Raw genomic sequence first — 26,457 nt, 5'->3', positions numbered from 1 at the left:
GACTGAACCACGCTTGCATATAGTGCAATTTTATTTCGAAATTCGACATTTGGCTGAAAATAATGATTTATTTCGAAAATAATGGTTCTGTGCGGTTTACCTATCGCACACTTCGTCGACGTTTAGTTGAAACTCACTTCTGGTTGAATGTCGACGTCGAGATGAACCTTACTTCTGTTTGAGAATCAAACAAGGCTTGCATATAGTGAAATTTTATTTCGAAAATCGACATTTGGTTGAATGTCGACGTCGAGATGAACCTTACTTCTGTTTGAGAATCAAACAACGCTTGCATAAAGTGCAATTTCATTTTTTCTGCGACTCAGTCCAATCCACTCAATCCACTCCACAATCAATCAAATCCAATTAAATCCACAGTTGCGTCTACTTTTTCGGTGCGACACCTAGCGTCGTTTATACGATGTAAGATGTATATTGCGTGTCAAATGTAAATGGACAATGAGGCTCCATCTAGCAGTGAGTGCTTGCAACATATTTGAGTGCACTGAAAAGTAACTCCCAATGAAAAAAACATAGGAAAACTTTTTCAGTTTAAGAGTTTTTATTTGTTTAGTGTTAAAGGATCATAAAAACGTTTAGTTTTAAGTACTTTTGATATTTAATGTTAGGCAAGGAAGAGAACATCAGATTGCGTTTTTAAAGTAATGAAAAATGTAAGTTTTCAAAAGGAAATAACTGTAATAGCTTTGACTTCCGAGTTCGACGAACAAATAATCGACACTTCCCCAATATTTGCCGCTTCCAGCTCGTTCCGTATGTAGAGTGTCAACAAAGACAAAAACGTAGTAAGCATTTCCTAATAGTACGAGTTTCCTTTACTTTCCTCTCGATTCCAACGGAGCACAGCAACTGATTGAACGTTGACCGCTCGAAGCACTAGAGCAGTACACCTACTCCACAAAAGGCCGGAAACTTTCAATTCTGCAGCATTGTGTAAAGTTTTTCAGGCCAGACAAACCGGCCAGTTCAGTGGGATTTTTATCTATTTGGGCGCAGCTTTCGGTTTCGATACCTGTCAGTTGCATTTCAAGCTTCAAGCGTTGCAGTTGCGCGTTGAAACACCTTTTCGAAATCGAACTAAACAAGTTGTTACCTAAGAAAGGGATAAAATGTAAGCTTTTCATTCTCATCAGTGCGTGGCATTTCTAATTTTCACACAGTGTAATAAAAGAAGTTTGAAATATCACTCTTCAAAAGCATTCAGTAAAGAGCAACTATTAATGTGGTTTTGCCTGTCTCCATCTAAACTATCTATACTCTTTTATTTGTGTACTCAGTCACAATTCCGTATAGTACTGGATTTCGATTTCAATTCGTTTCGTTTTGTTGTGTTCTCGGTTTCGTTGGAAGCTCGACTTTCTAAATGCTAATTGGAATGAACTTAAAAGTGGGCGCGTTACACTCCACAAGTCATCAACTTCCTGGATTGTCTGAACAAAGGGTTTCGCGTTGATAATTCTTAAACAGCTCAACTAAATTGATGCGATTACTCACAAGTCGTGTGTGAGGTGCCTTGCATATCAAATGAGACGACCATTTCGATTTAGCGATCTATTGACAGGGCTTGTCTACGATATCGTATCACAATTCGATCTTAGACAGCATTAGTTTGTGTACTGTATGGCAGCAAGTTTTTCTACATGTGTGTTCATATGAATGCAATTTGCATTTCAAGCACTCTTGTTTGCTTGGGCCACACAAAAATGATTTGCAAAACTTTTTATGGGCTCCAGACTTTGCGGTTATTTGAGCATTCGGCTTAAAGCAGGCAGTGAATTCGCACCTTCGTTGGCCTCTGGCGAAAAATGGTCAAATCTAAGGTCGAAATTGTGCGAGAAATGTGTATTTACACTGCTGAGACTCAGTGTCAGGTATTTTTTCTCAAAAAATATTATAATAGATATTATATTATATAGATTCATAAAAATCAAGATTTCAGGCCAGTTTTCCCTTCCATTCAGGTTCTTTTTATAGACGTCAAGTATATAGCAGGTTTTACTTTTCTTCTAAGGCCTAGAGGTAAACAAAAATATTGACATGTAAACATTAATGGATATGGCCTATAATCGCTAATAGTCTTCATTTCTTATTGTAATTAAGCGCTTAGCACGCCGAACAGGCGAAGAAAACGGGCAGTACTCAATTAAGCCTGTGATTCAGCACTCGGCGTTGATTTTATATATATAAAATGAACATGCGACGAAGTCAGTGGCTCAGTTGCTGATCGTCGTTCATAGCTTAAAGTACTAGCTCCCGAGAGCTCCGTGTTGAAAACCTGGAAGTTAGCCACTTGAAATTGACAGCAATTGCCGGGAAAACTGGTAAATTAGCATATATGTAGGAGTTTTCCAGAATGATTGACTCTAATAAGGCAGCAAACAGAAAAACAATTTAGTGCATTTATAAATATTAAATGTAAAATACGTGCAAGCCATTTGGCATCCAACTGTAAGATTTGTATCTCAAACAAAAGTCGCCTTGTGCTGTCCAAGTTGTAATTGCCGACTTTACGTTGTTGTGTGATTTTCGTGAGATGATTTGTAGTCAAGGTCGCTCTTTCGTATTTTATTTTTTGCTCCAACTGGCCCAACTGCAACCGGTTTTTGGCCATTACCACTCGCGTGTGTGTTATCAAACAGGCCAAAGCTCTCGAACTCGGCCGGCCGGGTCCAATTTAGTTGACCAGCAATTAGCGACCTCTCGTTAAATTCGTCTTACTTTTCTTACAATTAGCCACATCAACATCATCAGAATGAAGCTGAGCTCGGGATTCTTTCTGATCTTTGCCGCTTTGATCGGCTTCACGTCGTCCACGGATGTCAGTCCTTGCCCGAAATGTAAGTAAAAACAGATATTAAAAATTAAAATCCAACAGCTTACTTAAAATGTCAATGAACTGTAATTAAATAGGCCACACTTTTGCCTTATTCAAGTTTAAGCTTTGAAAGTAAATAGTCGTTTAATGTATAAAAAATCTATATCAAGTTAAGCTCTGTCATAAAGGAATGATAGTAACATTTTAGTTTATTACTTAAATTTTAATTATATTTATATTTTGGAAACCAATTAACATCAAACTAGTTATCAATTATACTTTTATTTAAGATGTTTTTAATAAGCTTTATAGAATTCAAAATATACATATTTCCACAACAAAATTACATATTTTTAAAGATACGCAGTGTGGTTTATAGTCAAAAGAAACTCGAGATGTTTGCATTTATTTATTTTGCATTTTGTATTCATCTTCTTGTGCCCCAGCTAAATCCAAGGCCCTAGGAGCCGGGGAAGTGTCCATTTCCAACTGCCCCAAGAGCAAGTGCATCCTGAAGCGCAACACGGAGGCCAGCATACAGATGAAGATCCGGCCGGAGCGCGACTTCCAGGAGCTGACCTCTGACATCCAGGGCATTATCCTGGACGTGCCGCTGCCGTTCCCAGGATACTACGGCACCAGTGCCTGTCCGCACATCTACGACGAGGCCGGCGAGAAGAAGGTGGGCTGTCCACTGAAGGCCGGCCAGGTGTACACCTACAAGAACAGCTTCAAGATCCTGCCCGTCTACCCAACCGTCAGCCTGGAGATCCACTGGGGACTGGGCGATAAGCAGGGGGATGCGGCCTGCTTCCAGATACCCGCCAAAATCAAGGCTTGAAATGGAAACACAGACACAGAGTGCACTCAATGTTAGCTTTTATTAGTGGTAATTCTTAAGATCGTATCTGCATATGCTTAGTTAGTTAGGGATTAAGTACGGTTAAGTGAACGAAAACGAAGCAGGCCATTATTGCGGCATCCAGCCAGTGACGCAATATGGCCAAAAAGGATTCCACTGATCGGCTCAGTAAGTTTAATAATAAAAAACCACAACGAATTCTACATTTTTAGTGCCTGCTCCGATCTCTTCATCCGACTGCTGTAATTGATTTAAATTTGTTTTTTTTTTTAATTGATGCCCGGCATGCAATGATCGCGTGTGTTAAATATCTTTTCATTTCGCTTTTCCATTTGATCTTCTGGCTCAGCTAGCGTGTTATCTGCATAATTTCAATTTGGCAATTGGGCTCGCAAAGTTCACTTCGTGAGCTCGTAGCCCGAGTTCTCATTGTCGGCATCGATCTGAGCCTGCAGTGCCTGCTGCAACTTCCGCCAACTCTCGGCTGCCGCATCGTACTGCCTGCCCCTGCCCCTGCCACGCCCCTGCTGCTGCTGCGGCTGCTGATCCTGCAACTGGCGCAATTGGTAGCGGTGCTGCCGCATCAGCTGCGCCCACTTCAGGCCACCGATTCGCCGATCCTCCGACTTTAGAATGGCAGGAGCTGCCAAGGGCAAGTTGTTGGCACTATTCGTGATCGTGATGTCATTGCTGTCGTCGTCACTGTTATTGTTATCATCCTGGTTGTTCTGGTTGTTGTTGTTGTTCTGGTTGTTGTTGTTGTATAGTTGTTCCACCACGCTATCCAACGCATATGAACCTGGTAAGGGCTGCTATAGAAGGTACAACCAAATTTTTAATTATTAATATTGATAAAATATTGATAGATCGATGTTACTTATATCCAGAATTATCAAAAACTCTTTGAAACTACATTTTGAATCATAACAACACTCTTTAGATTTATTTTGGGTTTAATTTTGTTTAGTGCATTTTAGGAAATAAATATTGTTGCATTAAAGCTCGCTTATTGAATACGCACTATTTAAGCGTTATTTGCTAAAGTAATTTTCACTTGAAGGCAAACTATTTTGTTGTATTATAAATTATAAATATTATGAGCTGTGCAAGGCTAATACTTTTAAGATGTAAAATATGCAGCAAATGAAAGTAGGAGTAAATTCCCATATACTTAAGAGTCATTCATATGTCCTTCCTCTACTTGCCTGTTTAGCATCTACGACCGCCTTCCCACCGGATCGCTTGCCATGAGCTGTGGAATACATAAATATGAGTCACGACTGCGGGGCCAGTTGTGATGAACTGCTGGCGTCAGAGCTTAACCGGCGAGCACTTACCTCCCCAACAGGAATGTCCGTATTCCAGGCAGGAACCTGAAAGTATGCAACATTTTTTCCAATTTAGTATAAATCATCATCAGTTGCCGTAGTCCAAAGACTTTGTGCGCGTAAATTTGCTAGAAACGCAGCCAGGTGTCAGTAAACCAACAGCAGCGTAGTTTCGACCACCCGGCGAGCCTAAGCCAGGGCTTTAAAACTTTCTCTTTTTTTACGGTTCTATAGTAAAAGCTACTTTCTCCAGCATCCCATTAATGCTCCTACTTCGGCTGCTACTTTCCGTGTGTGAAAAGCACGTGTTTATTGTGTGCTTGGCTGCTAATGTCGCGACCCATGATAAATGCGACCATTATGGAACTCATATGCCAAGTCGGAGTGCGTTGAGTAATGCACTCGGCTGGGGCCCTTGAAGGTGTAGCATTCCTGCATCCTAGTGGCTTTGGTAAATCAACAGCAAAAAGTGCGGAAGTATACCACTAAATACAATAATAGAATTCTTATTTGAAAAACAACAAATAATGCCTTGCATAAAACTATAAATAAACTTTTTATTACCTTATAAGAACTTTCTCAAATCAAGCATTTATCAAAAATGTGTTATTTACCATAGCCCCTGGAACATTTGACTATTACATAATTCTTGCCAAAAATATTACCAACGCTTGCCCGATGCCTAACCTCTGTCCTAAAGTTCAGATTTCCCAGCAACCCAGTGGAGCTGCGTATCCTCGTGCAGGTCCAACCTGTGGCTGTGACTGTGACTGCGGCTGTTCATAACGTCCTGGCTTACACAACGTCCTTGATGCCACTCGTGCATTGTGTGCCGAAAAAAAAGAGAACCTGGAAGAGGTGGCGACGCAGAACTAATCATACAAATGGACGGCAACGCATCACCATGAAATGGGGAAGAGGACTCAGCTGGGGACCGAGGATGGGACATTTGGATGGGCATGTGAGCACGCTTTGCGCAACTGTCAGTCGCTGGCAGGCGGATCTGCAACAAAGAGTAGGAGTTACGCCGAATAGCAACAAGTTCCATGACGCAGATGGGCCAAAAAGGTCAGGAGGAAGGGCGAAATTGGAGTTTGCATAAGCCAAGATAAATATATATTATACACGTCCGCCTGGCCGGCCAGACGATTTCCATCATGCCTGGTGCGGCTGTTGCTACCCTGGCCATATATCAAACCCGTAATCATTTGTCAATTACTTAAACCGTGGATTAATTGTTGCCGGGCAGCCCTGCATATGGAACCCACACTTGTTGACAGCCATGGCGGCCATCAGAGATAGCGATTGCCGACATCGAAGCCTTTTTGGGGTCGCCGCATCGAAGGGCTGTCATTAAACGAGTTTCACCCCATTTTAATGGCCCTCTTCAGCGGAATCCCACACCCAATCCACACCCTTTGCAGTCAGCAGCAGAGATACCTAATTAACTTGACCAGCGCATTTTAATAGCCACATCCTTGATCTTGGCCAGCGTTGGCGTCTCCACTTCTGAATAATGTCTTTTTTATGACTGAAAGTGCGACGCCATTTAACAGAGAACCCCACTTAATGGAGAATTTTAGCAGCAGTGGGTCAGCATCGTTGTGCGGTTATCTAATTGTTGTCCAATTTTTGGGGAATCCCCAGCAGGAAAAATTCATTGGGAAGTGTCATTAGAGGTGTGATTTAATTTCTTAATTGCTTAATAGTGAGATGTTAATTATAATTTTGTGCTGACATTGTGAGATATGAACAAAATTTATGCCAGCGAGAAAAATCGCATACAAATATTAATATAAATAAAATATACCCACGATTTCTATATGAACGCATAAATTATTCGTTTTATCAGCTTTTCGGTTATTGATTGAAGAGCAGATTGTTGGTAAAGAAGGCCAAATGCGATGTTATGAATTGAAACCATGAAAACCCAAAAAGTCATTTGTCAAGATAAAACTGCCGTCTACACTCGCAAAATAATTGCCCAAATTCCCATTGCTATTCGACCTGAACCTAACCCAATACGCATTTTTCCCCAGCTGGAAGGCTGTGCTTTTGGCCATGGTCAATCTAGATGGCAATCGAGGAGAGAAGGGCAGTAACTATCTATCTAACTGGAGGCGAAACCCACAGTTGCAATGCCTGCAGGCGGCACAGCTTGACAGGTTCACACGTTTGGGTTGGGATTCGGTTTGGTTTTGGGTTTTATTTTTCCATTCTTGCTGACGCTCAAATTGCGTGAATTTCCATTACCAGCGTGTCACGGATGCACACAGAAAAATATATGTTGCACTTGTGCATTTTTATTTTAGCAATAATTAATATATTTGTACTTTGAGTGTCTTATTATTCTGTATTTCTAACTAAAACTTTATTTAAAATGCATTTGTATACTCACTAAAAAGTTATTTACGAACTTTAATATCAAATGCAAATATGATAAAATGTTTAAAATATTAAAAGTCTATTGTAGACGTAGTGAATAAGTTAAAACCTTTTATGTCTTAGCCAATAATATCTTGCAACGTATTTTCTATCCATGTAGTTCGGATTAATTTACGATGGCAATCGAAAGCGTTAAAAGCGTGTTGGCAGGGGGGTGTTGGTACCGATGGTGAAATCGTGAAATCGAGCCCCTGATCTATCTGGAAACGCCGATTTCCCCGATCCCTGGACACCACCTGTTAGTCTGCATACGCAGTGGTAAGTGGGTAAGGAAAGTACGTAGAAAAACCCCAAAAAGGGAAGCCGCCGAACAAGCGAGCAAACAAAGGCGTATCAACAGGAAAATGCGCATAAAACACGAACAGATAAAGCGGATTAGAGGCGTTAATGGAAGAGGGGCTGGGTGAGATCGGAAAATGGGAGCTGGGGTTTACGCGGATGACCATGATATTCATAACACGTATTACCAGTTAGTTAATCAGCTAGTAGGTTGGTATTTTTATGGTTCAGATAGTCACCCGAATTCTTCGAACTGGGTGACTAAGCAAAACATTTAATTTCATCAACGCCTTCTGCCCAAAAGTATGCAAATCAGTGGATTACCTTGCTTAACTGCAGACTTTTTTAAAGCTAATGATTTTATACTTTTATTTATATGTTTAATTGCAATGTTATGGTACTAGTACTGCATGTACGGATTCGTCGCTTTAATAAAACTATAAAAAGAAAAAAATGATTTTTTACCAGTCACAGAACTAAAGGTAGAAGATAGCCATGAAAAGTATCTTGCCTGCCTCTTTTGGTCTACAATAATGCCTAGATGCATTTTAACATTGGGATGAGAGCTGAAACAACTCAGTGCAAGCCCAAATAGCCTAGTCAGAAAGCGGCAAGCCTCAAGCCACTATTATTATTAAAGATTAAAAAAAATTAAAATTGAAAATGAAATAAAATTTATAATTCTCCCTATTACCATTAGGGATTCTGTTAGTCTTAATAAACAACCTGCATCAAAAACAAAAATACTCTAAGCAGATCAAGTTAAATTGCCGAATAGGTAACAGTGCGTTGATAATAAAAGTCATAAAAAATAAAGAAACAAATTTAAAACATTTAAATTTCTTATCATAATTATTTTTAACCATTTTTAATTTATTCAATAACGATAGACGAAACTGAAACTAAAACTTGCAGAATTTTTAAGTTATAGTTATATACTATTGATATCAAGAATATTATTTTAATATTTTAAAGAAAATAATAAATTATTTCAAGTTGAAAACCACAAGCGATGATTGGAAAGCTTTTTCAACTATGTAATTAAATTGATAACTTCTTTTAATAAAGGAGAAACATTTTAGATATTATTAATTTGAAACCATTAGAAACTGGATTGGATGACTAAAGTGTCCTCCTAATTTCAAAAGAGATCTAAGAGATCTTACCACTTAAACTTAAATGGTATAATAATACAGAGAATATAATTTTACCTGTCACAAGAGCAAAGAGCGCCACCAACACTACCAAAGTCCAACTGCACTTGCTGTACCACATTTTTCAATAAATTTTATTTCGCAAGCTGCACGCAAATTGTCCGACGTCAGTTATAATTTTCTTTCGAAATTTTCTTTTGGGAACTTTTAGAGAACTTTTCAGAAACCGAACACTTCACCGAGTGAGTTGCAGGACGCTCTACTTTCCGCTTGCCACTTGTTGATCAGAGTCAGGTGCCAACGCTCTTCGAATTGCCAACAAAGTGCGGTCGGCCAGCGGCTTTTATAGCTTAGAAGAACGGTACGCACCGCACACTCACCGTTAGTCCGCCGCAGAGATAACGGGATAGCCAATACGAACGGTACTGCCGACTGCAGAGCCTCCAGCACGAAGAAACCCGAACAAAACCGAAGCCATCCATCTGCCAATGAGCTGTTAGACGCAGGAGCCCACGCAACAGGCTGCCGAGTGGGAGGTGGGTGGTGTTTGGGAACAGTGGGTGGCAGTGTGCGGTGCGGCTTAGTGTGGGAGTACCAGTAGCAGAGAAAGGGAAATCCCAAGGAATCGCTCGTACTATAGCATACTTTCTGGGGCAACTTGCCCCCTTTACTACGCCCTGGTACAAAACGGCCATTTTGAGGCAAAGTTCATTTTGTGGGCAGCATTTAACGTCATTTTTTTTACCACACAGAGAAATAATTTTTCAATACACAAAACGCACCTGAACAGTGGTTTATTTGGCCTGTCCTTACACGAGTTGGTAGTGTGTATGGTCGCTATAAGAGCAGGCGCGACACGTTTCCCAGTCGGATGAAGTGTGTGTGGAGTGTGTACATTGGTAAGCTACCAAATAATAACATTTCATTATAATCATTTAGTTTCGAACGCAATCCGGAAGCAAAATGCAAGTCTACACCGGGGATAAGTTGTGTAATCAAAGGTGGAGGTTGCAGCATAACTAGTAGTGTTCGTTTGGAGTTTACGTTGTGTGGTGTTTGAGAAAGTGTTGCAGGATCTATCTACTCCAGTTTGGCAAGGATGTCGCTCTCGCGGAACAGGACATACTCGCGCTTGTCGTCCATATCGACCTTGGTGCCACCGTATTTGGGCAGCAAAACGCGATCGCCCTCCTTGACGCCAACGGACAAGTGTCCAGCTCCAGCAGGATTGCGAGCTCCGGGTCCAACGGCCACCACCACGCCCTGCATCTCCTTGGGCACCGACTCCTCGGGCAGCAGGATGCCGCCCGCGGTGGTGGTCTTCACCTCGAAGCGTTGGATTAGGATGCGGTCCAGCATGGGAATCACCTTTTTAATAATGTTAGACATCGTCCCTTAAGAGAAGCGAAAATTGAATATACAAATAGAATGAAGACTTTTCACATTGTGCATTCACTTTTTTACCTTGTTTCTGAGGGTTTTACAATGTTTTTAGTTTTTATATTTATTGTATAATTTTTTTTTTTGTGATTTTGAGAAGAACGATGCTGTTCCTGTACTTTCCAGCTGTAGACTGACGAAAATCAGGTCGAGTCAAACCTAATACGACTTATAGCAAAAGTCAAGGCTATAGTGATATGTTCTAAAATTTGTTTATTCTACGGCCAAGTAAGATCAAAAATTTTTCCTAATAAATTATATTTTATTATTGGCAAACAAGAACTCGCACTTTTTCTTAATGAAAATTATGTATCGTTAGATCTACATAATATAACACTTCTTACAAGTTGAAGACTTCTACATTTATGAGAAATAATTAAATGTGATATGAATATAACAAGTGTTTGCCAAGCAAACGCATACATCTAAACAGCTTGGCATTAGCGCCGCGTATGCTTATTTCTGATGTTTTTCTCGTCTAGCCGGCTTAAATTAACCTCAGCACGTGAATCGCGAGTCGTGACCGTCAAATAAATTCCGCTAATTAAGAACGAAACGAAAACCGCACGATCAAAGTCACTGCAGCATCAGAGTTTATAAAAACTTTTTAACGGGCGCAACAAAACAAGGTCCACTCTAGCGTCGCTTTGCTTGCTTATTTTCTGCTGCTTTGATTAATTTCCCCCACTGCAGTCAACGCCACCTGTTGGCAGCTTGACTCACTAAAAAGTGTGGGAGGTCGCTTGCCTCTCCCATTGACTCCCTTTCTCTCTCTCTTTTGCTGTGTGTGGCTTCCTTCCTTGTGCGTACGTGCTTGTCTGTTGGTGTGTGTGACTGGGTGTTTGTCTAAACTTTTGGCACATTAAACGCTGTTTTGTGTGGCTTTACCTATTCAATGTATTGGTAAGTATACCCTGTTAAATTAGCACTCCTAGATATCTGAACTTTTAATGCAGATATTTAATAATAATGTGATATTTGTTTAATATTTTAAAATATTATTTAAAATTCAAAAGGTGTTTTTTTCTTTTTCTGCAATTCGGTGATTTAAATCCACTTTACCATATTACGGGGTATTCAAAGTGCGGTTAGTAATTTACCTCTGCAATTTAACATTTTTTCTGCTTTACTTTCCTGCTGCTTTTTCTCGCCCGATTTGCTCGTAAATCACAAACTTCATAATTTCTACGTCACTTTGCGGCCATGTGTGTGTGGGGGTGTGGTTGTGGGTGTGGGTGTGGGTGTGTACGTGGCCTTTGCTCCTCTTGCCGGTTGTATTGAGCCAATTCTTTTTTGGCTTTACGTGACGTTGGCAGAACAAATCGTTTTTGTTTTAGCCATCTGACTTGTTTGCTCCTTTATGGCCCGCTGCGCTTTGGACTTTGACGCATTTGCGTCGCTTTAATGCGGGTCTTGTTCCTTATTATCGTGGCCAATGCCACTCCTACTTGCACTTTTTGCGAATTGGGCTGGCGTTTCCATTTGGCTGATTGCATTTTCATAACAATTTGGAGGATTACTAATGCGCCTTGCCGTCCCTGCATTTGCATGACCTTGAACCAGTCGCCACCTCATTAGAATTTCATTTGTAGTCAGCAAGGCGCAGACGACGGGGCCACAATCGATAAAAACCCAAATGTATTTTATGGCCAAATTACATTTTTACTAGAGTGAATCCATAGAAAAATGCGGAAAATAAGCGGGCGCGGAATATGCTAAGCTTTATTTGCAGCCATGGGAATAATCTTAATACAGCAAATTCATCCTTTAAGGTATCTCTAGGATATATACACAACACATATACTATGTACTATGTTCTGTGCTTTTGATTAGTAAGCGAACTTTGTCCGTCATTTGATTTGAGTTGAATGCTAAATCTTTGAAATCTTATTTCTAAAGGTGGTTCAATATAACATAGAGAATATGCCAAGATTTTTTATCATTTTCTTAAGTATACACTTTAAAAGCACATCTGTCTTACACTTTGGTATGTATGCGAAACATTTGGGTGACTAAATAATATATCTAGGCAATTTAAATATAATCTTTTCAAAGAACAAGTTATTACATTTCAATGGATAAGCTTTTTGTTGTTAAATTACATTCCTATATTTAAGTGGTGGGCGTTCGCTAGTGATTGATTTATGCTTATCATTAGCGATAAAGTTATTAAGTTTATAAACGCCTCAGGCTTGTTTAAGAGTAAATCCCCCAGCTCTGACTAAAGTTGAATTTTAAGAGCGCCAGTATGCTGAATAGTATGAGTCAAAAGATCGAATAATTCTGAATACTTGAAAGACTAGTTTGGGAGTTTTTCCAGCCGCTATTCGCAGCTGAATGAATGAAAAACCTAATGCTCAAGGGAGAGAGTGCGCTCGACTGTGATTAGCTTTTAATTGCGAAATGCAAAAGAATGCAAATGCAGTTAACACAAAACGCTTTGGTAGCAGCAATAGCAACAATAGCAATAGACGACAAATAACTGGCTTAAACAGAATTCAAATAAATTAGCATCAGGAAGCCGCACGAGAGAGTCGGTTCGAGTTTATCAGTTGACTTGGGCACTGATCATGGCGTACTGAGGGGCGACTGGCGGTTTGTTCGTCGCATTCTGGATGTGGAGTACATAGATATATACATATATAGAGAGAAAGAGAGCCAGTTAATATCGGAACTATCCACTGATTATAGGGGGCACTTGCTTGCATTATCGACTGTGACTGCTTCGGCTGCTCCGCCGACTCAATGGAAAAGCGCTGCGTTTGACTGGAATTGGTTAGTGCCCTCCTCAGGCGGCGCGATTCGATGTTGTTTCGCGAGTTCAGCGAACCTTTCGACACCTTTTTGCCAAACAGCACGGCCTAAAAGGATTGATAATTAGTAGGGTAATCATCTTCAATGAGTATCTCATAGTCGAGGTATTCGATTATAGCGCTGCGTCTTGAAAATAACATTATATTAGTAGCATCTGAACTTAAGGCAGATTAATTTCTAATAAAATATTTTATATATGTATATAATACTTAACAACCTTGTTTTACCCACCTTGAAGGCCTCTCGGAACTTGTGGCTCATGATGTTATACAACAGCGGGTTGATGCAGGTGGACAAGTAGTAGAGGACTCCGGAGACGTAGGTCATCACCGTGTAGACAAACTCGTGCTGATCCCGCAGTTTGGCCCCCCGTGCAGGGGCGTAGATGGCAATCAGTCGCTGGGCGTGGAAGGGGGCCCAGCACAGGAAGAAGCACACCACAACGGCCACTAAAGGGGGGCGGGAAAACACAGTGACGTGGGGATGAAAATGGAATGGCAATGGCAATGGAAATGGTAATGGAAATGGGGAAGACGCAGCGAGAGGCAGAGATAAAGAGTCAACGATTATATTTTTTGGTAATCGCAATTGTCATCGTAAATGGAGAGTGCCAAAATGACAAGCGCAGTAAATTGGCTGCAGACGGGTTGATTAGCCCAGCTTAGGCCATATGGTCAAACAGTTGGCATACACTCAGCAAAAGTTGAAGTAGGGCTTCTAAAATGGTGCCACATTGTAATTAATAAGCAAAAATAAGAAACGAATTTCGAGTATGTAAGACTTAAAACTTAATTTGGTTGGCACAACTAAAGCCTTTTTAATCTGGAATCTTAACTTCAGTGATAGTCCAAATTTCGTACTAATTGAATCAGCTTATTACTATTAATTAATGTTTACTTAATGATTAGCGGCAATTAATTTGGGGCTCTCGCATTTCTGGCGGTATTTTTCCCCAGTGTACTCCCATCTATTTGTGAATCGTTCTATAATTACCTAGCATCCTGAGCACTCGCCGGGTGCCATAGTGATTGAGCCGACCTCTCACCGAGCTGAGTTGAGCCCCCGAGCCGCCCATCAATCCCGCTGTCCCTCCTCCACTGCCTCCTCCATTGAGACTCATGGCGGTTGCGGATCCGGCATAGCGATAGAGGATCGTATCACTGGGCACACTCTTCAGCTGCTGCCGTCGGGCACCCGAGGCGGGACCCTCCACCAGGGTCGACCTGTACAGGTGCACACCGATCAGCAGGTACAACACCAGGATAATGGACATCGGAGCCAGGAAGAAGATGAACGTGGACAGCTGAAACGAGTGCTTCACTATAACCCGCACAATGCCGCATTGCTCCACACCCGAATAGTGCTCGATGCCGAATTGGGCCGCCTGCGGAATGGCCGTAACTATGGCCATAATCCAAACCAGGACGATGATCCGAATGGCGCGACTGAGTTTACTCATGGCCTGGCCGAGAAACGGATGGCAAATGGCAATATACCGCTCCACCGTGAAGGCCGTAATCGTTAGCACCGTGGCATTCGCCGATGTCTCCGCCAACAGACCGCGTCCGATGCAGATGTACTCCCCAAACACGTACGGGTACTTGGACCAGATGTAGGACACCTCCTGCGGAACGCCCGACAGCAGGAGCAGGAAGTCCGAGATGGCCAGCGAAAAGAGGTAGTAATTCGTGGCCGTGTGCATCGAACGGTTCTTCTTAATCACAATGCAGGTACTAATGTTGCCCACCACACCGGTTATAAAAATCAGTGAGTAGACCACCGTTACGGGTATAACAATGGCCAGCGGATCGCGAGGCGGTCCCAGATCGAGGCTCACATTGCCAGCGGACATGGCGCCGGCGGCCTGGAATTTTTCCCCTTTTGTTTTCACAAAATTTCCACTAACAGCGCTAAATTCCACTGCCGTTTAACTGCTGCGGCTGCGGCTGCGGCTCCGGCTGCGACTGGATGTCCCCTCAACTATGCTAATTATAATAATTTATTGGAGGCGACCGGGCGGAGGAGGAGGGAATGGACCGGAGGTCTGGACTCGCGCTTCGCAATGCTAGATACTCGATTCTAAGATTCAGATACTCGACTGGCACGCAAACGCACCAAATTACCGACGAGGTCAAGATCCGTATAACGTATACCGTATATCGTATTCCGTGTTACCGGCCGCTGTTCTAGGGGGCCCGACTTCTCCTCAATAACTTATCCGAGTTAATTTGATTCCGATTCGAGTTCTGATTCTGATTCCCGAGAGCAGCTGCAACCGCACTCCAGCGCGCTCCAAACTTATCTGATAAGCCGCAGCGACATTTCATTCAGATTTCTATCTGTATCTGAAAGCCAGCGACGAAGCGTCGCTGTTTTTCCCTCACATGTACGCGGAAGGTGAGCGACATGGCTGTAATGACCGTCCGTCCAGCGAACGTGCCGACTCAATTAAATCTTAAAAAGCGCAGATATCTTGATGGGACCAGCCAATGTTAGAGACTTAGCAAAATGGTTTCGAATACAACGCAATTTTTTTGGTAATTAAAAAGGCTAATTAACAAAAACTTGTAATAATGTTTGTTTTGGCCCATTTATAAAACACTTAGTTGGGCTTTTTGACTCTGCGATGCATATAATCTTAAATAAGCCTCGATACTGTAAACAACACATCTTGGAATTAAAATGGAAAACAAGATGCAATAATATTAGATGATGCAATCGTGAACGACGACAACAGTGCGTATGAGTGATGTCGAGAAAGCTTGAACTTACTGGGCTGCCTTTAGGAATACCTGTCTTTGTTTAATGCGAAGGTAAGTTCGATTCTATTCTAGTGGATAGCAAAAATACTTAATACAAGAATATACAAGATATTACTAACTAGAGAACTAACTAGGGAATACAATTTCATTCTTTTGCGATGCACATATTTTGAGAGACAGCCTTTGCCAACATACTGGCCAGAATTTCGCGCACCTTCCAGTCTTATTTACGGATCCGTCTCGGACCGCCTTCGTGTGTGTATTTTGGCAACAATATTTCATAGTGTCTATGGAGCAGCAACGTTGGCTCGGGACATTAGCCACTGTGCGCCAACAACAACACAACGGGCCATGGCAGAGCCACTAACTTGGCCGAAAGCGCCTCGCGATTCTCAAGACAGTTCGGGCTTTTTAGCTGCTTCACGCCGTCGACGAGTGACATTTTCTATGGCCACATAATATTTTCATTCATTTGTTTCGTTTCGTTTCGTCTCGTTTAGCACCGGCAAACGCTAAGTGTGCCGACCCCCGCACCTATCTATTGGGCAGATATAGCCACCCCCCTCTCGCCCATTTATCCAGTTATCGGCCAAAACCCGGCACACGCCTCTTGATGGGTGTCAAAGTGCGTGCAATGCCGCTGGAATTTGGCACGAGTCGAATGGTTTTTCCCACTCGAAAAGCTTTCCGTGTGCAGCGGGTAGCTGCAGAGCTTTCCACCCACTCTCTCAATCCCAAGTGTGGGAAATGAAAAGCGGGCGAAACGCTAAGAAAAGCCCATCAATCAACGTCGGAGGGTGATTTGGGTGAAGGATGAAAGCTTATGTGCTGCACCGCCACGGAAATGGTGAACTACAAAGCTAGGTAGGGCACCACCGGCACTATATTTAATCAAAAAGTAGTATTGCTACTAGAGAAAAACAATTTCACGTTTTGACAATCAAATAGTTAGTATTTATTAATTTTCTTCAAAAGAAGCTGAATATTCTTTATACGTAGCACACATCTTATGTCAAACCCTCTAGCTCTAAACCTTCGTTTCGATTAGCTTATAACACACACGCAAACATTTATTAAATGTTCAAAGTTGATTAAGTAAAGTAAAATTCTTCAAAAGAATATATATTCCAAAAGTTCCGTTCTTGCTTATCGGGAGAGTCTTGCTTCCCTTATACCAAAATCCAACGATTTCTTTTAAAACTTTTCTGAAAACTCTTCTTACATCTACAAGTATGAATTAAAATATATCATGTATGGGTTGGTTAGATTTGAACATCCACTTATTCTAACAGCCTCTTTTCGCAAACTCGTTCCTTGAAAGTGTTTATCAACCGTATACTTATGCTATGTAAGATATAAAAATTGTAGACACACTCTGATTAATATATTGACTTGAACAACACTCAAAGTATTATTTGTGTAGAAGTATTGTTTCGTTGATTAACCCGATTAATAGGTATATAGAAATGCAAGCTCTTTGGGCTTCTAATATGGCCTTAGATTACGTATGAGTAAAGTTTAGGATAAAGTCTTTACTTGCTGGTATTGCTCGATTCTATCAAAATCTGATGACCGTAGTATAAAGTTTAAGGATACCTATTGATGGCAATGGCTTGGGGTTTCAATATAGTTTCAAAATAAATCGTTACTCGCTGAAATGTAAAGTTGATTTTGGGTGGGATAAATACTTGTACTTTCTTATTTGGCTTCTGTTGTGGCTGATCTTAACATAGTAAGCGAATGGGGCTTTAAAAAATCTAAGTATCACCTCTAAAGTTTTTTCCCAAAGTTTTCAGGGTCTAAAATAATTTCCTTAGGGATAAATCAATGTACGTTTGACGCTCAGCTGCCTCTTAATCTAAACTACGATCTCGATTATCTCGGTCTCGTCGTCGTCGAACTCATCATCGTCGTGACTCCCCCAATCGTTGTGATGGGGAGTGTTTCGTCTCCGTCAGTGGATGTACCTCTCCTGCTATAGAAGCACCTGCTTCATTTGTGGCCTCTGCGACTCCAGAATGCGCTGGGCCTGCTCATGATCCATGCCGTCAATGGAGCAGGCGATCAACTCGACTAGATTGTGTCCATGTGCCAGGATGTGGTGGATCGATTGTAGAGTCAACTTGGCGCAGTTGCTCAGGTTGAGAATTCTCAAACGCTTCAGATTGCTTACAATATTCAGTACAGTCTCATCATCCACTGCCAAGCAACTGGACACACAAAGTGCCTCCAGGGATGGACAGTTCTGGGTCACTGCCTCGAATCCCTCTGAAGTGAGTCGGCTGCAGTAGCCCAGGGAAAGGGCTCGCAGCTCTGGCATTTTCAGGCCAACTTTTAGAGAACTATCCGTGACATTGCGACAGCCCCTAAGGTTCAGTTCCTTCAGTCCGCGTAGTCGACTTATAGGATACGGAGTCTCTCCATATCCCATCAGGCCTTGATCCGTAATCTTCACACAGTAGTCGATGTTAAGATTTCGCAGTCTTGTTTGGTATCTGTCAAAAGATAAGTGTACATAGCATTTATGTTTCTCAAATCGAGATTATTGTAAAAGAGTACTCACTGGCAAATGGTGGCCATGGTGCGATCCGTCACCGCTTGGCGGCAGTTATCCAAACTGAGGCGTCGAAGATTGGGCAGTCGCTCCAACAGCTGGCACATGGAGCTCTCGTCCAAAAATATGGTCTCCTCCAGGTGCAGCTCCTGCAGGCTGTAGTTAATATCGCCGGCCAGCCCTTGAAGCAAACCCATTCCAGTCAGCTCTCTGCAATAAGCCATGGTCAATGCCTCCAAGCGACCACTCAGCTGGCGCAGTGCATCAATGCAATTGGCGTTGAGTTGGACACAAAACATTAGGTCCAGCACCTTCAAAGTGCTCTGCCACTTGCCAGCTATATAGAGCAGCAATTCGTTGGTGAGCGATAGCATTCCGGTCAAGTCCAGTTGCCGGATGGGTGCTGACTCCGGAACGGCTCTTAGGACGGCTTCCAACAGGACCAGATGACAGTTTCCGGAAAGCTTGAGAGTGCGCAGATTGTGCATGTTTTCGAAGGCTTGGCACCACTCACGGGTATCGATGCCCGGCGAGCAGCTGAAGAATAAGTCGACGCAGACCAAGGTGTCCGCATGATCCTGTAGGACATCGAGTAGAGCGTTTTCGTTGTTTCGCCGGAACTCGAATTGCAGGTGCCGCAGTTGCACCTTGTTCTCCGCCCGTCGCAGCTGCAACAGCATTAGCAACTTTAGCGACGAGTCCAAGCTCACGCCATCGCATTCGAATCCCACAAGGTGGGCAAACTGCTTCATGTCTAGGCCATCCACCGCCTTTAGATGCTGGTCATCCATGGAACTGGTCGTGGCAATGGTCAGAACCTTCAAGTTTGGTAGCTTGCCATCCAGATTACGGAAAACAGGAGCATGACGCACTTGCAGATGCTTCACCTCGTGGCCCACAAGACGCAGAAAGTTCTCCAACTGGCGGCACTGGCGTAGATTTCGCAGCTCAATCCGCTCGAAGCTCAAGTAGCAGTTTCCGCCCTTGGCATGCTTGTGGAGCGCCTCCAGGTTGTGCTGCGTCACTATCACCTTGCCCTTCTCCATGAATCGGCGACGATGAACCAGATCGCGGCACCGCCAGGACACCATGCGCAATTGCTGCAGGTCGTTGTACGAAAGGTAGGACATGATCTCCAGCCACATCTCGTTGGGCAGCAGTTCGATGGCAGCCTTTGGGTGACCCTCCTTACCCTTATCCTTTTCCTTACCCTTATCCGCGTCCAATTTCTCCGGGGTTGGAGGCGGTGTCGGTGGCGCCGCAATGGAACGGGCAAGTGCCAGCAGGGGATTCATGTTCAACTCCATTCTGTTGGGAGCCTGTGAAGGGAACACACAGATATATTATTTGGAACAGGTTACGTTTACATTTACATTATACATAACGCAGTTGGAAAAAAGATACCTCGTTCATATTAATGGCACTTTTCTGACAATATTTCTAGATCTGGCTTAGAATCGGCAACCGTTTCAATTATCATTAGAATTTTCCCTTAACCATGGCAATAATCTAAAGGTTATTTTCTCTTGCGATCCTCCCCCGTGAGGGTTCGATGCACCTGACCACCTGTTCTTGGGCCGTCAGAGTTTGGTTGCCAAGGTTAAGTGCGTTTTTCCACCTTCTTCTCTCAGCCAATCAGCCAACCCTTCCGAATTTTCCGAAATGTGTACACAACTCACCTGAGCGTAGCTGCAGCTCAGCCTCTCGAAAAGCCTCTTTTCACGGCGCTGACTCGGTTTTCCACTCGTTATCAGACTATTCCCCATGCAGCAACTCAATTAAATCTCAACCTTTCTGCTCGCTGAAGTCACTGAATTATTTGAGTATTTTCTTTCAGAGTTTCGATTACAATCTTGTCATGGATTGTCAAAAATGTTATTAATTGCTTACATATGTATTGGGAACTTGTTTTGGCATAAATTGTGCTGTCTATACGTGATTCTTTGGTTTTGTGATTGCGTTTATTTTGTAACTATTTCCAACTTTAAGCAGTCTAGTATTGAAACTCTCTTGTATTTAACTCATGTAAACACATTTCATCGCTGTTTTGCACAATTATTCCCGTTGTTTTCCTGCTTTTCAAAATGTGCTATGCCTTGCACAACTGCGTTCTTCCTTTAGTTTTCTTCCTTTATTTTTTGAGCGGTTGCACGATTAAAGTTTTTTGGCTTCAGCTGCCCACTAACACTCTGGTTAATTGTGAATGTAATTAACAAATTTTCAATTATTTTCAGCGATTTTCTTCTCCAATTCGACAGCAACCTGCTGCCGCCGCTGGTCGGGTTACAAAATCCAAATGCGAACGGAAAACAAACTTCTCACAGCTGTGTATCTGTAAATGACGAAAACCGCTCGTCCAGGGCCGCAGATACATTTCCAGATACTTTTCACATACAGATACAGATACAAACACGCATGCTCTCTCGATTTCATTTCTCTCGCCCTTTTCCTCTCTCGATTTGTTTATGTTTGCCGCAGTTTGTGACCCACATAAAGAAAAAAACAAAAAAAAACTATAGATAAGGGGCGGCCTTGATTTTGGTGGGGATCAAGAGGGGAGGTTAAGGCATTTAAACAATAAGATAGCTCAAGAGCGGAGAGCGTTAAGTGCTTGCGTAAACTCACCCCCGTTTTGAGCAGTGCAGGCCTCGCACAAAATTATGAAATGCGTCAGGGGCACTCACTGCGCACCACTTATAGTTACATTTTATGTACAGTCAAGCCTCCGCAACGCGAACGGAAGCCTTACAAATATATATATTATTTATGTTGCATTCATCTAAGTCAAACTTTGAAATATTTTTAATACATGAAACATTATTTTAATACACTTAATTTTATATTTTATAGATTCTCTAAAAAAATATCTTTATCTATTTTATGCAGATAGGGTCTTGAAATGAGTTCGACTGAACTTGTCGACTGTTTAAAATCTGCAATTAAATCAACACTAGCTAAGCAATTAACCCAAGTAGCAATTATTGTTAGCAAGGGCACAACCTATAATTCTTACAATATAGTGAAAAATTAAGCAATTGTAAAATAATACTAGATCGCAACAGTGAAATTTAAATAATTTAGTTATTCTTAAGTTTAGTCAGACTTTATACACTACAATTTTATTATTTTAAGGCGTATAGGTAGATAATAAAAACTTTTTAATGAAAATAAATTTTCTACAGACGTTTTCTTTAAGTTACTTGCTTTTATGTAGAAATTTGACTGTAGCTAGTTTACTGCGATCATGAAACGTGCAATTAGAATCCTGCAATCTGGCAGGACCTTAGCAATTAGACTCGTAATTATCCAGAATTATTTGCCATATATAAGAACTCCAGACACTAGAAACCATACAGAAAAGTCTGATTTGTCCAAGCCATGAAGACCACGGAAATCAAAAAACCTTACCGAATGGAGGAGTTCCTGCGCCCGCAGTGGTTCCAGAAGGTGGCGCAGATGGTGCATTTCCAGTGGCGAAGGAATCCGGTGGACAACAGCATGGTGAACGCATCCATGGTGCCCTTCTGCTTTGCGGCGCTGCTCAATGTCCTGTTCTTCAGCTGCAATGGCTGGGACATCATAGGACACCTTTGGCTGGGACGTCCTGCCAACCAGAATCCGCCCGTGCTCAGCATCACCATTTACTTCTCGATCAGGGGACTGATGCTATTCCTGAAACGCAAGGAAATCGTGGAGTTTGTTAACGAACTGGATCGGGAGTGCCCGCGGGACTTGGCCAGCCAGTTGGACATGCAAATGGATGAGACGTACCGAAACTTTTGGCAGCGCTATCGCTTTATCCGTATCTACTCCCATGTGGGTGGTCCGATGTTCTGCGTGGTGCCATTGGCCCTATTTCTCCTGACCCACGAGGGTAAGGACACTCCTGTCGCCCAGCACGAGCAGCTCCTGGGAGGATGGCTGCCATTCGGTGTGCGTAAGAATCCAAAGTTTTACTTCTTGGTCTGGTTCATCGACGTGATGTGCACCACTTGCGGCGTCTCCTTTTTCCTCACCTTCGACAACCTGTTCAATGTGATGCAGGGGCATTTGGTCATGCATTTGAGCCACCTTGCCCGCCAGTTTTCGGCCCTCGATCCTCGCCAGAGTTTGATCAACGAGGACCGTTTCTTTGCGGAACTTAGGTTACTAGTTCAGAGGCAGCAGCTTCTTAACGGATTGTGTCGCAAGTAAATAATGGAAATAATTCATTTAAGTTGATATAATTACGTATTTACCAATATCGAAGATACAACGACATCTTTAAGGTGGCCTTCCTGGTGAGCAACTTCGTAGGCGCTGGTTCGCTCTGCTTCTATCTCTTTATGCTGTCGGAGACATCGGATGTTCTCATCATCGCCCAGTACATTTTACCCACTTTGGTCCTGGTCGGCTTCACATTTGAGATCTGTCTACGGGGAACCCAGCTGGAGGAGGCGGTGAGGCATTTTGGATGCATCCACAGTAAAACCTCAAACACTGAAACATTATAAATTTACAGTCGGAGGGGTTGGAGTCGTCCTTGCGAAACCAGGTATGGTATTTGGGTAGTCAGCGGTACAGGAAGTTCTATCTGCTCTGGACGCAGTATAGCCAGCGGACACAGAAACTGGGCGCCTTTGGCCTTATCCGAGTGAATATGGTGCACTTCACTGAAGTAAGTCAAAATAAAAAGAGAATCTGTTTATATTGGATGCTACAAGTTTTGAATTACAGATCATGCAACTGGCCTACAGACTCTTTACTTTCCTCAAATCTCACTAGAAGAATTTACCTCTCATTTAACTGTAGAATTGATTTGTGCTTGGCTTTATTTAAGTTTTATTTAGTTATTCAAAAACACTTTTGACAAATGAAATACGCTTCATTGTTGTAAAATTAGACTTATATATACCAAGTTAAGGGATACACTTTAAAAAAATATATATATTTGATTTCGAGAAAGTAACCTATGTATCTTGTGTTAAATGTTGTTGCATGAATAAATTTACGGTATCGTAAAGTATAAGAACACATCCAACGAACTTCTAAGACATCTTTGCTGATGAAAAGTAAACTACGAACTAATTTGAAGATTGATATTTCTAATGGTATAAAATAAGTAATCATCATTTTCAAACTGAGAAGAGAAATGGAGTTTCTCAGTTGCTGCAATGGTTTAATGTAGCGCAAAGCGATTGGTGGTATTTGACGGCATGCAGGAAGAAACAAGTGGCAGAGTGTCCAGTAACACTTGAGGATTTGGTGGATTTGTAGGGGCATCCCGGGCACTTGTAGGGCTTCGCCTCCTGCTGACAGATGGCCGTGTGAGCCCGGTACTCCATCTGGTTGGCCTTGGTGTTTAGGCAGTGAGGGCACTTGTACTTCGTTATTTTCGGTAGCATTGGTGCGTTCTTCGGATCGTTCACATAGTCCTGAAAGGATTTCACGCAACTGGGACACATTTGTAGTACATGTGGCTTCTGGACTGGAAGGGACTCTTCTTTGGATGGTCGCATCTCCTGTGGCGAGGATTTGTCGATCGACTCATTCACTGTGTTTAAACAAAGCTTTTTTGGCGAATTTCCGGTGGTTTCTATGGATTCCGTAGCGCGTTTTAGAGCTTTGTTTGGTGAAACTGAAAGTTCCTTTGGGGCATCTAAATTTTGCCCATTTAGCAAAACATGCGGTGATTTCAAATCTTTCGTAGCTTCCTCAGCGCATAAAACTAAGTCATTTGAAGCACTCAGGTCCAATGGTGTTTCCAGTGATTCCTGGACAGGCACACTCATTTCCTTGGAGTCTGAATGCAGTTCAAGTGGTAAATTATTGGTTTCATTGGAATTTTTTTAAACTCACCCATGTGTGTCGTATTATCCGGAACTTCAATGACCTTGAGTTCATTTTTTTTGGTCAGCTTACAGGTACTCAAGCAGTTGATCACGTTGCCGTAGTTGACTAGATCGATGATCTCGAGGAGTGGAGAGTTGCAGCGGCACTTGTGGAGCACCAAAGTACCGTGATTGATGAAGGTTTTCAGCTTTAGAGTTTGTGGATTGGCTTCTCCCTTGCATTTGCCCGTCGTCATTAATCCGTAATTGGTCACATTATCCGTATTCAGCAGTTGCAGGTCGTTTCCGGTTTTACTCCTGCAGTAACATTTTCGATCGATTATATGTCCGTGGTTTGAAATGATGCTGGACATAACGAATTCCTTTTAATTGCGCAGAATTGTAAAGTTTCTTTGAGCAGGGAAGCAATACGTCTCGATATCGATAAGTTCCAGTGCAGCAATGGACTTTGCAGAACGATCACCGCATTCGAGTTCGAAAGTTTGACGTATGTCCAGTGTTGTAGAAGCTCAAAATTTAAAGTTATTTTGTATATAAATAGTTAAAATTAATTAATTAACATAGCAAAACCTCTCAAAACATAAATGCAAATAAAATAAAATATTTAATGATCTTAAAAAATATATGGAAAATTTATAAATGCTTTCCAATAAAAATGGGTTTGGGCAAAAAATCGATATATCTGATTAAAATATGCAATAATCCTAATTACCATACAAAATGTATTCCCAAAGCGTACACGTGGCTGGATTGATTCGAGTGGATATAAATCAGTTTCGCTTGCAACTGACGGTTCAGTTGATTTTGTGAAGGACTTTAAAAAGGACCATGATATCCACGAGAAGGCTTGTACAACTAGTATTCATGTGGTTCTGCACTTTGAATGGCGTTACGACGTTCTATTTCTCTTCGGGAAGACTACGTTGGTCTCGATTTCTGGTGTGCTATCGGATAGTTCACAATATTGTGGTGATTATTCTCACAATCAAGTTTCTGATGGACTTCTGGCACTTCAAAGCCAGCTCCTTCGATGAATCCCCGCTGGTTAGGCTGGCCGCCATCACATATTTCGGCCTCGTTTTCCTATCCCTGATCAGTTGTATGGGCTGCGCTTATCGCCGCCAAGATCGGATTAGTAATATGATTAAAAAGCTGATAGAACTGGAGGCGATAAGCAAATCCTGGGGCTACAGGGAATCCAAAGCCCAGAAACGATTTTTGAACATGCTCATGCTGACAGTGACCCTCCTCCTGATCATTCGACTCTCCATTCACGTCGCCTTGAATGTTAACCGATTTATGAGGGGTAGCCACAATCCATGCAACTGTTTCCTTTCTGAATGCATGATCTTCGCAACGAACTCCTTGGCCTTTGGACTCATGCTGGAGATCTGCCGGAACTGGTGGCGACTGCAGTCTGCTCTGGAGACGCTGATTCCGGATGCGAATCTCTTTCCGGACTTGCTGCAACGTCTGCGAAAACTGCAAGCTTTGTTTCAATCCCTGATTGATATGACGGATGAAGTGTGCTTCGTTTTCAGGTGAGTAAGTTAAATAGTTTTCATTTAAAAGAAGTATGTCATATAGTTCCAAATAATGAACGTTGTTGAACAGAGAATGTAAATGGATTTTAACTTTAACTTTAGATATGTGCTTCTCTGTTACTTGCTGCGAAATGTGTGGAGTGGCATACGGGTCGGATACATGATGGTCAGAGTTTGCCTTGGCCACAGTGCCATCGAAGCGGAACTGGAGTACCTGCAGATGGTATTTGTCACCTGCATACAGCCACTACTCTTTTCCCTGATGATGAACTCCTTGACGCACACCACGGATTCCCTTTTGGAGACCACCAAGGAGGTAATCCGTGGGCTTTATAGTCGGGATGAGCAGCAGCAGCGATGTGTGAGTCAGCCTCTCTACTGCTAGTTCGATTTTGAGGTAGAAACACATACTTTTTTCAGATGGAATGGTTCACCTTGCAACTGGCAGAGCAGCACACCTATGTCCACATATTTGGAGCCTATCGCATGAATCGCAGCTTGGTCTTCGACGGCTGCTCTGTTATCCTGCTGCATGTCATTTATATGGTACAATGTGAATACAGTTCGATGTTTTAGTGGCTTTACTTGTATTTTTCATTACCTGCTTG

At 42.3% G+C, this 26,457-nt stretch overlaps 8 protein-coding genes across 13 annotated transcripts; 3 read left to right on the top strand and 5 right to left on the bottom strand.

The window, feature by feature from the left end:
* Positions 1-1,043: 1,043 nt before the first annotated feature.
* On the top strand, positions 1,044-3,901 carry LOC6537362 (ecdysteroid-regulated 16 kDa protein). 3 transcript variants are annotated; one of them, XM_015192808.2, is made up of 3 exons: positions 1,044-1,132; positions 2,755-2,858; positions 3,283-3,901. In XM_015192808.2, the coding sequence occupies exons 2-3, from the start codon at positions 2,774-2,776 to the stop codon at positions 3,675-3,677; spliced, it is 480 nt and encodes a 159-aa protein (XP_015048294.1). In that variant the 5' UTR covers positions 1,044-1,132; positions 2,755-2,773; the 3' UTR covers positions 3,678-3,901. The 3 variants fall into 3 exon arrangements, with proteins under 3 accessions (XP_015048294.1, XP_015048293.1, XP_002097919.1); XM_015192807.2 differs by lacking the exon at positions 1,044-1,132 and adding an exon at positions 1,874-1,892; XM_002097883.3 differs by lacking the exon at positions 1,044-1,132 and adding an exon at positions 2,209-2,342.
* LOC6537361 (neuropeptide CCHamide-1) lies at positions 3,699-9,579 on the bottom strand. Of its 2 annotated transcripts, none has more exons than XM_015192806.2 (4): positions 8,962-9,579; positions 5,036-5,071; positions 4,904-4,950; positions 3,699-4,507 (listed from the first exon to the last, which is right to left on the bottom strand). In XM_015192806.2, exons 1-4 carry the CDS (start codon positions 9,023-9,025, stop codon positions 4,097-4,099), a joined length of 558 nt encoding a protein of 185 aa, XP_015048292.1. In that variant the 5' UTR covers positions 9,026-9,579; the 3' UTR covers positions 3,699-4,096. The 2 variants fall into 2 exon arrangements, with proteins under 2 accessions (XP_015048292.1, XP_002097918.1); XM_002097882.3 differs by having other exon boundaries at positions 3,699-4,510; positions 8,962-9,385.
* Positions 9,580-9,664: 85 nt separating this feature from the next.
* LOC6537360 (10 kDa heat shock protein, mitochondrial) lies at positions 9,665-10,537 on the bottom strand. Its single transcript, XM_002097881.4, has 2 exons — positions 10,369-10,537; positions 9,665-10,298 (listed from the first exon to the last, which is right to left on the bottom strand). The coding sequence occupies exon 2, from the start codon at positions 10,291-10,293 to the stop codon at positions 9,985-9,987; it is 309 nt and encodes a 102-aa protein (XP_002097917.1). The 5' UTR covers positions 10,294-10,298; positions 10,369-10,537; the 3' UTR covers positions 9,665-9,984.
* Positions 10,538-12,040: 1,503 nt separating this feature from the next.
* On the bottom strand, positions 12,041-15,462 carry LOC6537359 (pyrokinin-1 receptor). Of its 2 annotated transcripts, XM_002097880.4 has the most exons (4): positions 14,152-15,460; positions 13,390-13,607; positions 13,047-13,205; positions 12,041-12,955 (listed from the first exon to the last, which is right to left on the bottom strand). In XM_002097880.4, the coding sequence occupies exons 1-4, from the start codon at positions 15,008-15,010 to the stop codon at positions 12,893-12,895; spliced, it is 1,299 nt and encodes a 432-aa protein (XP_002097916.1). In that variant the 5' UTR covers positions 15,011-15,460; the 3' UTR covers positions 12,041-12,892. The 2 variants fall into 2 exon arrangements, with proteins under 2 accessions (XP_002097916.1, XP_039231543.1); XM_039375609.2 differs by having other exon boundaries at positions 12,041-13,205; positions 14,152-15,462.
* A 2,127-nt stretch (positions 15,463-17,589) lies between these two features.
* Positions 17,590-20,764, bottom strand: LOC6537358 (dynein regulatory complex subunit 6). Its single transcript, XM_039375608.1, has 3 exons — positions 20,154-20,764; positions 18,484-19,793; positions 17,590-18,415 (listed from the first exon to the last, which is right to left on the bottom strand). Exons 1-3 carry the CDS (start codon positions 20,238-20,240, stop codon positions 17,896-17,898), a joined length of 1,917 nt encoding a protein of 638 aa, XP_039231542.1. The 5' UTR covers positions 20,241-20,764; the 3' UTR covers positions 17,590-17,895.
* Positions 20,765-20,891: 127 nt separating this feature from the next.
* Positions 20,892-23,489, top strand: LOC6537357 (odorant receptor 88a). The gene is made up of 4 exons (XM_002097878.3): positions 20,892-22,664; positions 22,724-22,913; positions 22,976-23,131; positions 23,191-23,489. Exons 1-4 carry the CDS (start codon positions 21,853-21,855, stop codon positions 23,236-23,238), a joined length of 1,206 nt encoding a protein of 401 aa, XP_002097914.1. The 5' UTR covers positions 20,892-21,852; the 3' UTR covers positions 23,239-23,489.
* Positions 23,490-23,538: 49 nt separating this feature from the next.
* On the bottom strand, positions 23,539-24,870 carry LOC6537356. 2 transcript variants are annotated; one of them, XM_002097877.4, is made up of 2 exons: positions 24,313-24,870; positions 23,539-24,256 (listed from the first exon to the last, which is right to left on the bottom strand). In XM_002097877.4, exons 1-2 carry the CDS (start codon positions 24,656-24,658, stop codon positions 23,616-23,618), a joined length of 987 nt encoding a protein of 328 aa, XP_002097913.1. In that variant the 5' UTR covers positions 24,659-24,870; the 3' UTR covers positions 23,539-23,615. The 2 variants fall into 2 exon arrangements, with proteins under 2 accessions (XP_002097913.1, XP_043063049.1); XM_043207114.1 differs by having other exon boundaries at positions 23,539-24,274; positions 24,371-24,448.
* Positions 24,871-25,133: 263 nt separating this feature from the next.
* Positions 25,134-26,425, top strand: LOC6537355 (putative gustatory receptor 85a). Its single transcript, XM_002097876.2, has 3 exons — positions 25,134-25,846; positions 25,952-26,210; positions 26,270-26,425. The coding sequence occupies exons 1-3, from the start codon at positions 25,134-25,136 to the stop codon at positions 26,423-26,425; spliced, it is 1,128 nt and encodes a 375-aa protein (XP_002097912.2).
* The last annotated feature ends 32 nt before the right edge of the window (positions 26,426-26,457 follow it).

The sequence above is a fragment of the Drosophila yakuba genome, chromosome 3R (assembly GCF_016746365.2).
Source record: "Drosophila yakuba strain Tai18E2 chromosome 3R, Prin_Dyak_Tai18E2_2.1, whole genome shotgun sequence".
Classification (NCBI taxonomy): domain Eukaryota; kingdom Metazoa; phylum Arthropoda; class Insecta; order Diptera; family Drosophilidae; genus Drosophila; species Drosophila yakuba.
Note: the sequence above shows the minus strand (reverse complement) of the source record. Positions and strands in the feature narration are given on the sequence as shown.

Excerpts from the sequence above, each read along its gene's own strand:
- LOC6537362 (XM_015192808.2), top strand. The coding sequence starts at position 2,774 with ATGAAGCTGAGCTCGGGATTCTTTCTGATCTTTGCCGCTTTGATCGGC. Across the intron at positions 2,859-3,282 it reads TGTCAGTCCTTGCCCGAAAT|CTAAATCCAAGGCCCTAGGA; the intron begins GTAAGTAAAAAC and ends CTTGTGCCCCAG.
- LOC6537361 (XM_002097882.3), bottom strand. The coding sequence starts at position 9,025 with ATGTGGTACAGCAAGTGCAGTTGGACTTTGGTAGTGTTGGTGGCGCTC. Across the intron at positions 5,072-8,961 it reads GCTCTTTGCTCTTGTGACAG|GTTCCTGCCTGGAATACGGA; the intron begins GTAAAATTATAT and ends GCATACTTTCAG. Across the intron at positions 4,951-5,035 it reads CGGACATTCCTGTTGGGGAG|CTCATGGCAAGCGATCCGGT; the intron begins GTAAGTGCTCGC and ends TGTATTCCACAG.
- LOC6537360 (XM_002097881.4), bottom strand. The coding sequence starts at position 10,293 with ATGTCTAACATTATTAAAAAGGTGATTCCCATGCTGGACCGCATCCTA.
- LOC6537359 (XM_039375609.2), bottom strand. The coding sequence starts at position 15,010 with ATGTCCGCTGGCAATGTGAGCCTCGATCTGGGACCGCCTCGCGATCCG. Across the intron at positions 13,608-14,151 it reads GCGAGTGCTCAGGATGCTAG|TGGCCGTTGTGGTGTGCTTC; the intron begins GTAATTATAGAA and ends GCCCCCCTTTAG. Across the intron at positions 13,206-13,389 it reads AGTTCCGAGAGGCCTTCAAG|GCCGTGCTGTTTGGCAAAAA; the intron begins GTGGGTAAAACA and ends CAATCCTTTTAG.
- LOC6537358 (XM_039375608.1), bottom strand. The coding sequence starts at position 20,240 with ATGGGGAATAGTCTGATAACGAGTGGAAAACCGAGTCAGCGCCGTGAA. Across the intron at positions 19,794-20,153 it reads TGAGCTGCAGCTACGCTCAG|GCTCCCAACAGAATGGAGTT; the intron begins GTGAGTTGTGTA and ends TTCCCTTCACAG. Across the intron at positions 18,416-18,483 it reads ACCATGGCCACCATTTGCCA|ATACCAAACAAGACTGCGAA; the intron begins GTGAGTACTCTT and ends ATCTTTTGACAG.
- LOC6537357 (XM_002097878.3), top strand. The coding sequence starts at position 21,853 with ATGAAGACCACGGAAATCAAAAAACCTTACCGAATGGAGGAGTTCCTG. Across the intron at positions 22,665-22,723 it reads CTTAACGGATTGTGTCGCAA|ATACAACGACATCTTTAAGG; the intron begins GTAAATAATGGA and ends CCAATATCGAAG. Across the intron at positions 23,132-23,190 it reads ATATGGTGCACTTCACTGAA|ATCATGCAACTGGCCTACAG; the intron begins GTAAGTCAAAAT and ends TTTGAATTACAG.
- LOC6537356 (XM_002097877.4), bottom strand. The coding sequence starts at position 24,658 with ATGTCCAGCATCATTTCAAACCACGGACATATAATCGATCGAAAATGT. Across the intron at positions 24,257-24,312 it reads GGATAATACGACACACATGG|ACTCCAAGGAAATGAGTGTG; the intron begins GTGAGTTTAAAA and ends AACTGCATTCAG.
- LOC6537355 (XM_002097876.2), top strand. The coding sequence starts at position 25,134 with ATGATATCCACGAGAAGGCTTGTACAACTAGTATTCATGTGGTTCTGC. Across the intron at positions 25,847-25,951 it reads GAAGTGTGCTTCGTTTTCAG|ATATGTGCTTCTCTGTTACT; the intron begins GTGAGTAAGTTA and ends CTTTAACTTTAG. Across the intron at positions 26,211-26,269 it reads ATGAGCAGCAGCAGCGATGT|ATGGAATGGTTCACCTTGCA; the intron begins GTGAGTCAGCCT and ends TACTTTTTTCAG.